General features: G+C 35.7%; 1 protein-coding gene across 1 annotated transcript in view; it reads left to right on the plus strand.

The window, feature by feature from the left end:
* Nucleotides 1-11646, plus strand: part of LOC107747646 (tyrosine-protein phosphatase non-receptor type 5-like) — a 34297-nt gene extending 22651 nt beyond the window's left edge. Inside the window, exons 5-13 of the mRNA XM_016562239.1 lie at nucleotides 2140-2489; nucleotides 3810-3999; nucleotides 4666-4750; nucleotides 6865-6944; nucleotides 7209-7346; nucleotides 7430-7540; nucleotides 7833-7990; nucleotides 8434-8547; nucleotides 9739-11646. Of these exons, the coding sequence (XP_016417725.1) occupies nucleotides 2140-2489; nucleotides 3810-3999; nucleotides 4666-4750; nucleotides 6865-6944; nucleotides 7209-7346; nucleotides 7430-7540; nucleotides 7833-7990; nucleotides 8434-8547; nucleotides 9739-9832 (1320 nt within the window). The 3' untranslated portion in view covers nucleotides 9833-11646. The remainder of the gene's footprint in view (nucleotides 1-2139; nucleotides 2490-3809; nucleotides 4000-4665; nucleotides 4751-6864; nucleotides 6945-7208; nucleotides 7347-7429; nucleotides 7541-7832; nucleotides 7991-8433; nucleotides 8548-9738) is intronic.

The following is an 11646-nucleotide window of genomic DNA, read 5'->3' on the forward strand; positions in this document are numbered from 1 at the left end:
AATCATCATTTATTGGGTACTTTCAATTGGGAGGTGGCTGTCCCGAACCCTAACCCCTAAATTTCAATTTAGGAAAATTATGTTGAAATTATTTTTTTATTTTTTTCCATTGTTGTTTTCAACAATTTATTTTTGATTCTTTTAAAAAGTGAAGTTCAAAAAAATATTTTATATGATCTTTATGAAACTATGTTAAAAAATGTGTCTCGCATTTTCCATGTCACTACCGAAACAGTGCATGCTTCAGTCCATTGGCTGAGACTGAAATTAACTAGACCTCTACATTTATGATCAGGAAATATGTATGTGTCTCTCTCTCTCATAGCTACAGGGTGAGTAGATAGGCCCCATCATTTTGAGGTAAATGTGTTCAAAAGTCTGAAAAATCTGTGTAACTCTAAAGAACGTTACTACCGAACACCTTTTTTCTGCACTTTTTTGGGAGTTTTTCCATATCATTTAATTTTTATGTGTGTACAACTGTTCAGAACTGTGCTAGCTAACCATGTGCTGATTAGCATCTTTGAGATGCTATCAAAGTATCTAAAATTGTCACTACCGAAACATTTGGCAAAGTTTTGGTAGATATCTTTGGTTTTTTGGGTGTTATCCCATAAAATTGTCACTACCGAAACAGTCACAACCAAAACATGTCATCATTGTGACAAAAGGGAACACATAATCCTCATATTTGGGGAAAATATTTTTTTTTAGTACAGTTATGCATTTTTTTTTTGTATTTTAGTATGTTTTAGTAGTGTTTTAGAGTATGCAAGTTAAAACTCTGTAATGTGATCTCGATCGCTACCAAAGCATTACTGTCACTACCGAAAATGTGTAGTCACTATTGAAACATAGGATGTTTTGTCAAAAATAAAGTATACTGAATTATCAAGATGTTATGATAGTTTTATGAATCCTTAACTTAGAAATCAGTATGATAAACTTTTTGCCTTTTACAAAGAAAAATTGGATTAAAAATACAACAAATCTCATAAATTACACTTGAAATATTGTTAAAATATAATTGTGATTTATTTACCTCTGAAAAAATATTATAAAATAGAAAAAATATATATATATATATATACAATATAGATATCAAAATATTAATAGGTAGCAAAATCTTAATAGGTCAATATACTGTAACCCTTCTAATTAAATTCTTATTACTGTGTTTCGGTAGTGACAAATTTGGGGAGAGGACAAATATTCCAAAACTTTCTGAAAACACAACATGAGAATTAACTGTGCAATTACTAGAAATGTGTACTTTGGATATTATACAATTTGCATACATACAATACATTTTTAGAAAAATACGTTTTTAACCAATTCTGAAGAATGGCCCATATGCAAAGTTTCTTGTATGCATTATATATATATATATATATATATTTGTTATAAAATATTTTAATGTATTTAAAATAATTGATCATTTAATTGATCAAAAATACAGTAGAACCTGCCAAAAACAAATATTGTGAAATATTATTAGAATAAAAAAATAGCTAAATATTCTATTTTAATATATTTGAAAATGTAATTTATTCCTGTGATGGTAAAACAGAATTTTCAGCAGCCATTATTATGGTCTTCAGTGTCACATGATCCTTCAGAAATCATGCTAGTATGTTGATTTGGTTCCCAGTTATTATCAGTTATTATTGGTGCTGAATTATTAATAAAGGTTCTAATTATTATCAATGTTAAAACCGTTTTTGCTGCTTAATATTTATGTGGAAACCATGGTTTTCTTTTCTTTTCTTCCCCCCCTATTTTAACCCAATTATTGTAGACCATTAAGATTTTTAACATTAATTATGAGAATTAAGCATATATATATATATATATATATCATTCTCATAACTATAATGCCAAAATTGTTATACTGTTATGATATAATATTAGTATGGTATGCATTTCTATATCATGGTAGTATATATATTTACTACTTTTATGCTGAAATTAATTTTAAAAAATGACAATCATTATTCATGGTATTTATAAAAATTGTTTGATCATTTTCTATATGTAAAATAGAATTTCTTTTCAGTTATAGGGTGACTTAACCTAAGATTTAACCTAAAACTAGCTGTGAGTAATAGATTGTTATAAAGTAATATTTCCTTTCCTCAGGTGCTTTACCGACTAAAGGAGAAGGAATTCTTGGATCATCAGCTTAAAGACCCATCCCCGCCCAGCCGGGACGTGCAGCTGGCACCCATCCCTGTTCATGGTGCTCAGCCCCCTCTGACCCTCAAGAACAGTATGGTCCAGGCCAACCAGACGTCCAAACCCAGTGCCACCCATTCTACCAGCAGCACAAGCGCCCCGTCCTGTAACATCAGCATCCATCAGACTCATTCCAGCGTGACGACGTCAGAGCCGCAGTGCCCACCCAGCCACCCTGTGGCTGAGCGCAAACCCACTGTGTCCTCCACACATTCACCCTTTAGGATGAAACCTGTTGCAGGCCTGCAGGAGCGGTAAGACTTCATTTGTGCATGAAAGACTTTGGATTTAAAGGAATTATGCCCTTTTTAGACGTAATATAAGTTGTTCAGAAACAGTGCTGACTGATACATAGAGAATAACTCCTAAGCTCAAACAGCAACATTTCACACTAAAGGAAGTTAAAAGCGTAAAAAGCATAATAGGACCCCTTTAAAGGAATAGTTAATAAAAAAATAATAATGTCATTATTTACGCACTCTCACAGTTGCAAATTCACATGCTGTTATTTTTATGTAAACTTCTTTTATAAAGGAGACTTTTAGAAGAATCTGCTTTTGTCAAGGCGACATTGCGAGAGGTTTAATTCTGTTTTTGCCAAACATCATTGATTCTTGTGTGGCATAACTGCACGCAAATGTGCAGAATGGAATACGAGTCTTTAGAGATCTTAGCTTATCAAGCAACTAGATTTTAATGGCATAACCAAGCCAAATACACTCTATGACAGGGGTTTTTAACTCTGGCCCTCGAAATCCACTTTCCTGCAGAGTTTAGCTCCAACCATAATCAAACTTGCCTGCCTGTAACTCTCTAATAATCCTGAAGACCTTGTTTGATCAGGGTTAGAGCTAAACTCTGCAGGAAAATGGATCTCGAGGGCCAGAGTTAAAAACCCCTGTCATAGAGTAACCCGTCTCTATGACTTCATTTTCCATCATAAAATGTTTCTGTTCAGCCAATTCATCTTCAGAACATCCCCACAAAAAATTTATGAAATTCAAGTTGATTAGTCAAACCGTTCTCAAATAATGCGTGATTGAATGTGACTTTCAGTGCTTCAAAATCTCCAAAGTGCTTGGCCGTATTGAAACCAAACCTGGTACGTGTCATGATAAGCATAACCTGAGGGTACTTGCACAGTTTTAGAACAGTGCCAACTGTAGATCAAGAAATATGAAAAATTACTTTTTTTGCTTTTAAATCCTTAAACTTGTTAGATGTAGTGTGGCATACAGAGTTGATTACTACCTCATTTTTTTTCATGGCAGCTATTTTATTCTAAGGCCATTTTAACTTTTGTAGAAAAATACTATATTTTACAGACATGTTAACATATCATTACAAAACCTGGTATGTGTCATTGGCACCATGGGGATACCCTAGACGTTTGTGGTAAAAATTTGACCTGTAGTCATGTTGGCTGGACTTCTTGTCCCCCATTTTGAATTTCTTTGAATTTCTAATGCCAGTAGGTGAAAGTAAAGGTAGATTTGTTCTATCACAGTTATCTGACTGTGTTTTGTTATTTTTCTTCACATATTTTTGTTATATCGCTGTGTCGTCTCATGCAGACGTGGATCTAATGTCTCACTGGTGCTGGATATGAGCGCTTTGGGTTCAGTGGAGCCTTTGAGTAGTGGGGTTGTGACCCCACGTGAGCGTGCAACTCAGGAATACCTGCAGTCAGCCAGTCGGGTCCTCTCACGGCAACAGCTTTGTGACATCACACTGAACACACAGATGCTGCATGCAGAGTTTGCCGTAAGTAACACACCAGCGCACCACTAATAAATACAGAGTTCTGGCATGAAACTCTAGATGGCGCAGTCCGATAGGTCTAACTCAATCTGACCTAATGACACCATGATCACATGGCACAGCTGATTGGTTCTCTCCTGTATCGGTAGCCAATGAGCTCGCTGCTCAACATTCAAATATATGACTAGTGCTTGCCGTAGCAGTTGCAGCTTGCTTCAGAAACACTCCAACTTCCCCAGCTCCACCTGTATAGATCTGCTACGAGGTGATTCATGTATGCTATATGGAAGTTATTTCATGTATGTTATATTTGCAGCAGCAATATTTCGTACATGCTCACAGCAGCATGTTGCGGATGTATTGGCAGTAGCAAGTCTCGGTACTTGCTCTGCCGCAGCAGCAGCGTAGCAGATCTATTCCGCCAAGACCAAACACATTAACATTGTCATGTACATAACCATGCCAATCCCTCCGAGAGTTGTCATGACAGAACTAAGTTTAGCATTAATGTCGTTCAGCTTGGCTTTACTTAATCATGGGAATCACAGACAGTTGGGGTTCAGTTAAGGTGTATTTTAATGATGTGGGAGATCTTTCAGTGCTTATGTTATGACAATTTGGCAATTTCCATTGTACTTAGCTCAGAGTGTGTAACTTCTTTATTCGCAGGAAATCCCAATGAACTTTGTGGATCAGAAGGAGCTGGATATCCCAAATCATGGATCAAAAAATAGATACAAGACCATTTTGCCAAGTTAGTATCAGAATTTACACTGAATAGCATTTAATTGTATGTCATTTCACTTTGAGCTAAGTGTTTACCTTTTTTATTACCATGTCAGTGTCACAGAAAGGCAGCATTGTCGAGTATATTCAGCAACAAGCTTAACGATAGGTGCTGATAGGCACTGCTTTCAAATCCTATACCCATTTTTGTGCATGCTCTTTGAAGTGTGTCGAATGTTCATAATCACAGACATGTCTGTTGAGCATGTGAACGCAATGGCCAATCAGAGGTGTTTAAGTCAGTATCAATGAATCAATACAAGTTTTGTACGCTTACAAAGTATAAACACAGTGTAACTAAGAGATTTATTTTTAGACCGCTGTTTTGATTATGATAGGAGTTTTTAATATGGTACAGAGAACCATGAAACTTTTACTGGTTTACGTAAGATTCTTATTGGTATTGGTACCGACTACTACAATACTGCTACATTTACATGCAACCAAATAATTAGTAAATAATCAGATTGATTGCTCAATTGGACTAAAAAGCGTTCACGTAAACCCATTGGTCAATCCAACCAAACTCGATCAGAATGACATTTCGACCCAATTGAAAGGGGTCGTGTGTATGTTTTAGGGATGTAACGGTATGAAAATTTAATATCACGATTATAGTGACCAAAGTTATCACGCAATACGAACCGTCAGGGCATTTTATCGTGATTTATCATGAAACCGGTAATCGTTCCATCCCTAGTATGTTTGTATGTGTATTTTTATTTAAATCGTACGAACTGGTCAGTAAAAGAGACTGATTATTTGTCACTTATTTTCCAACTATTTTTATCAGTCTGCACTTAAGATTTTCATATGATTTTCTGTCCATTTAGATACTCTCTAGAATCTGAAGCTCCCCACCCTCTACTACACTATAAATAACGCTAAAGCTATACACTGTTAACCTTGCTGTAATTTCCGGGGTAAATAACTGTAAAACAGCCAGTGTTTTGCTGTAATATCGGGGAACAGTATTTTACTGTAAAAAAACCTGTCAACTTCTAACAGTGCAGCTGAGATTGTTCGATTTTTCACACATTAACTGTATTCTATATGGTGAAAGGAACATTGTGCACTCAATATCGCCAAAAACGCAGTCCGTTTGACAGAAATAGAGACCGTCTGTGCAGCTAAGTTTAGTCCTGTTTTCTAGATCTGTGACACAATCCTGTATTGGAAACTATTATTATGGTGTACTGTTGACCAAAAAAATCTCAATAATTCTCAGCATCTCAGTTTGAACATTGATTGTAATATAGGCTTTAAACACAGGTAAACTAATTTTAAGTTAAGTTTTTTTTCTTCACTTAGTCATCACAGAATGTGTCAGTTAAAATAAAATTTTAAAAAGCTAAGGGTTTAGGGGTAAGTGAGTGAACTATTCCATTGCAGTATATTAACAGCAGTATATTTCTCAGGGATCCCTCATAACTATATGGACCATTGTTAAGTAGCTCCCATTAAAATAACGTGACGCTTCCTTAAGTAACACTTTTGAAGTAAGCGCTGTTAAGTAATTTCTCTGTAAGAGTATGTTAGATCCATCAAAACCCTGTTTTTTTTAATTCTACCAATCTTTTTTTTTATGAACACTTGAACATATATTAATTATTACATTTGAATGAGCCAGTTAGTTTAAATCAGTTTAAATTTTGGGGTTCACTGATTCTACTGGCATCATACATTGTCTAACGGTGTAACAAAAATCAAATTTTGAACAGTTTTTATTGTACCAATCTTGTTTTTCTGAACACTTGAACTTCCCATGTGGGATAATACACATATTATATTGCACCATGGTGCCATTTATCAGCCACAATAGAGAGTGCATATTTTCTTGCACTATTTAGTTTGTCCAGAAGGATGTCACTGTATTATGGCCTGATTTTGTTGTGTTTTAGCGTGATTCTGGTGTGTTGTGACTTGTTTTTGTTGTCTTGTGGCTCGTTTCGTTTGTGTTGTGACTTTTTTTGTGCTGTGTTGAAAATGTTTGTTTGCTTTTTAAATTTCCTTGTGTTGTGTATAATGATGAACTGAATAGAAAGCTACAGAAATGTTCACAAAATTCACATTTAATTTCAGATCCACATTCCAGGGTTATTCTGAAGACTAAGAACTCAAACGACCTGCTCAGCAGTTACATTAATGCCAACTACATTCGAGTAAGTTCAATTTTCTGTGCCTCACAATTTCTTCAATAGCCCACGACAAAGAGCCACTTAATGTCCTTCATGAGATAACTTAACTTAAATCTACTACCATCAGAGCTTGTAAAGTGAAACATTATAACAGGAGAGTTTAGTTTGATCTCAGAATTATCCAAGAGAGTCTTGCTGATCTAAATTGGCTCTGCTGGTGCTTTATACTTACAGTTATGCTCTGTTATGTCATGAAATCTGTTTAAGTTCAGCACTTCTTCTCTTCAGGGCTATCTTAGAGATGAGAGAGCCTTCATTGCCACTCAAGGTCCAATCATCAACACCGTGAACGACTTCTGGCAAATGGTCTGGCAAGAGGACTGCCCTGTCATCGTCATGATTACTAAACTGAAAGAGAAAAATGAAGTAATTTTTAATAAAAATCTCTATAATTTCTTAGTATAACTAAATAGACTGTGCATGTGCAAAGGTTTGTTTGACTTTTTCAGAAATGTGTTCTGTACTGGCCTGAGAAGAGGGGGATCTATGGAAGGGTGGAGGTCTTTGTTAATAATGTGAAGGAATGTGACCACTATATAATCCGCACCCTTATACTAAAGGTATTTGCATTATAAGATAAACACTCTATGGAAGAATGATTGAAAAATAGCAATGCTGTAATCTGAGTATGTGGCAAGTTTTGCTCAAGGATGCAGTATTTATTTGCCTAAAGGAAGGTTGCTATTCATTGATAATCTTAGTCTTGTGAATTATTTCTTTTAGCATACATGTATATTTATTCATTTTGGCAGACACTTTTATCCAAAGTGACTAATACAAGTGGAAGCGGTTAATCCAAGAGAAATATAATTGTCAGATACTCTAATGGAGCATATGTTTTTGTACCCTCAGCAAGGAGGACAGAGTCGTAAAGTACAGCACTACTGGTATACTTCATGGCCAGACAATAAGACCCCAGAGAGCGCAGGAACCCTGCTGCAGTTAGTGAATGATGTTGAGGAGGACAGGAGGGGCTTTACATCCGGTGGGCCAGTTATTGTACATTGCAGGTACAGAAGCTTACCAGCAAAACATTACAAAGTGTCTACCGGTTAACACATTTCTACTGTTGCACAGTATACACAGTATCGCCCGTTTTATATAGTAAAAAAAAACTGGTAATACTTTTGTTAAGGGACCAATTCTCACTATTAACTAATTGCTTATTAGTATTCATATTACTAGTATATTGGCTGTTTATTAGTACTTATAAAGCATATATTAATGCCTTATTCTGCATGACCATCTTTTAGATCGCTGAATCCCACCCAATACCTAAACTTAACAACTACCTTACTAACTATTAATTTAGGAGTTTATTGAGGCAAACGTTGTAATTAGTTAATAGTACAAATTGGTCCCCAAACTAAAGTGTGACCTAAGAAACAGTCATAATTCAGTTACAATACATACATAAAAGCAATTATAAACCATTTAACTTGAACTTTTGTAGTGCTGGAATTGGTCGGACAGGGTGTTTCATTGCTACAACAATCGGCTGTCGTCAGTTGGAGCTGGAGGGAGTTGTGGATGTGCTGCGAATTGTGTGCCAACTTAGAACAGACAGGTACAACTGGTTCACTCTTTTGATATAAAGAAAATGCAAATGCTTGAAATGAACTACTTAAGGTACTAGGATAGTTCACCCAGAAATTAAAATTAATTACTATGCGAACAAATGAGCACACACTAGGCAACCAAGCCACAGAGATTAAGAAGTAAAATTTAAAAAGCAAGTACCCCCACAAGACCATGGATAAGGCTCAAGTGCACAGATACATGCATGTACTGTACAGGGCTCGACAGTGCAAGCATTTCACCCACATTTGCGACTAAACGCAGAAATTTAATGGCATACAAAAATCTTGAATGGTATAACAAAAGTCCAACAGGAATAATCCAACAGCAACATTTTCAACATATTCCAACATGTTAATTTACTTTTGGAAAAAAGGATTTTGCAGACCATAGATTGTATAAAAACATGGACGTAGTGTCCGTGATGTCACCCGTAGGTTTCCGAAGAGCGTTTTTGAAGCCTAAAGTAGGCGGAGCCGACCGTCGCCATCTTGGCAGCGCTTCACCTCGCATAATCGAAAATGGGCAAAGAGGCGGGAGCTGGTTGCTGAAACCACGCCCACCTAGCTCGACGGCAGTGTCAGCAGCGGCAATCCACCTGTCACTCAAGTGGCCACGCCCTTAATTATGCAGAACTTTAAGGCTTAATATAATTTAAACAGATGAGTTATAAAAAAATTCACCCCCCTCACAGTTGTCATGAAGGGCAAAATTAGCTATATAGACCAAAATCATTTTTTGAACCAGGCTGTAAACATGTTTTTTCTGCTGTAAAGTTGGGCATTTTAACATGGGGAGTCTATGGGACTGACTCCCTTTTGCAGCCAGCCTCTAGCGGCCAGTTGAAGAATTACAGTTTAAGTCACTTCCGTGTTGGCTTCACGAGAGAGAGCGGGAGGTTGCCGCTTGTTGCAGACTTTGGACCTGAATAAGTAAATGATGTGCATGCAAACTCGATCATGATGTGTGATTTCCAGAAAGATTAAAAGGCTACATAAAATGATATTTAACATCAAATATGTAGACTCACTGTTTTGGAAGAAAATCCCATAAAACACCTTTTTCTTTCAGTAGCTAAAACAACAACAAAAAAGCAAAAAATGTAACAAGATTTTCATTGTGTCTTTTATTGTGATTGTGGCAAGGCTTGACTGTAATCATGTGGTGTCTTTTTCCACAGGGGTGGTATGATCCAGACTGAGGAACAATATGAATTTGTGCATCATGCCTTGAACCTCTATGAAAGCCGCCTTCGTGCGGAGCCTGCACAATGAACAGCTGGAGGAGCGTACTTTTCATTCCAAGAGATCTGCTATTGCCATGAGGTTTCTGATTCAGGAGAGAAGGTGGCAGATAATGTTTGTGAAGATGGATCTTTGTGGATTTTTGTTATGTGCGTGTCAAGGCAAGGGTTGCACACATCACACCACGCCGTTGTTGCCGGCAAATGTATTTTTTGTCATAACTTTTCAAGGCCACTAGTGTTATCAAAATGTCATTGTACAAGGTCTAGTTCCACTAAACAATGTTTTTTTTAAAAACAGTACACACAGCATAAAGACCTTTATATCGGTTTTCCTTCATTTTATCTGAATGTAGGTTTGAAAACATCAACTGGGCATTTTAAAATACTGAATTGTCTTCATGATGCAGTATAAATGAGGTATTAAAGTTCTGTATATGATAGTATGATCATCAGATGTTTCATTAGAATACATATTAATTTTTCACTTTTGTACTTATTGGTTAACCGTTTGTAAGCATATTTTTTTCTGCTAATGCAGAACACAATTTTACAATATTCAGACTGTCTTTCCTATGTTGCTGCTGCTCAAGCTACAGCGCTGCAAAAGAAATGTTTTGTTTGAGCTGCAGATTGCAGTATGAATTGAATGTCAGGAGAGCGAAAGGACTGGATGTCTCAGAATTTCTATTGCGTTGTCCTTGCTGAATGCACATAACGACAAACCAACAGCAAACCCTGAACAAATGACTATTATGAGTGGATTCCTTTAAATAACTAACTAACACGTATGGAATTTGTGATCATTTGAATTGTTGTAGAGACTCACTAAATCTGTCACTGATTCTTAAGTGGATCCTAAATTATTAAGTGAATTAAAAAAGAGAATCAGAGAAAAAACGATAAACAAAATGAATAAATATTCGGTCAAGATTCATGACAGCTATGAAACCAAAATAAATAAAACAATATCTAACACATTTGGGAGCAATTATGTAATTATAGAACATATCTAAAATTTAGGAGATTTTTACTTGTGTGTGGAGGTAAAATACTTATTAAATATTAAATATTAATAATAATGCATACAGTTTTAGTGTGAATCATGTTCATGTATACTGGGACCACAAGGGTTTAGCTGCTAATACTGCAATTGTTTACGGCTTTAGGAATTAAATATGTTGTATGAAAGTGAATATTTCTAATACGTTTGTTTTCTAATGTATTTATTATTATGAAAATTATTGTTACTATTACCTGATACTTTTATAAACTATGGTTATTGTCAGTGTGCACTGTTACGCTATATATTTTCCACTATGTGGGCTTAATGTTAGGCAGTCAGTGACTTTCCCATTTATGCTTAATGATGATTCATGAGAATTCTGTAAATAATAAACAAACCATCATAACCACAACAATAATATTTTAAACTGCACATATGAATGCCTCAGACAGTGAGGGTAGTAGTATAAGCAACCCAAACTGATGTTCTGAGCTGTTTTTATATCATGCTTTGGTTGTGGTAGAATTGATTAGTCTTGTGTATTGGTACAGTATGTATATTATAAATGCATAACTTGGTCCCGATAAAACTTTAGAAGTTATACAGACAGTTCTTTCCATTTACACTGTGTGTTCGGTCCTATGTTAAACTATCACCTAAAGCCATATCTCATGTTTACATTTTTGGCACTGCAAGTTCATCCAATGTGCTTATTCTGTTATTAAACTCTGTCATGCAAAGACGTGTTTTTGTAAATAATTAAGTGAAATTTTGCCTAGTCAGAAAGCAAAGTACAGGGATAATGACTGACTTTATGCTCATTACTGCCAATAAATGAA

Source organism: Sinocyclocheilus rhinocerous, unplaced genomic scaffold (assembly GCF_001515625.1).
Source record: "Sinocyclocheilus rhinocerous isolate Xijiao unplaced genomic scaffold, SAMN03320098_v1.1 scaffold2604, whole genome shotgun sequence".
Lineage (NCBI taxonomy): Eukaryota > Metazoa > Chordata > Actinopteri > Cypriniformes > Cyprinidae > Sinocyclocheilus > Sinocyclocheilus rhinocerous.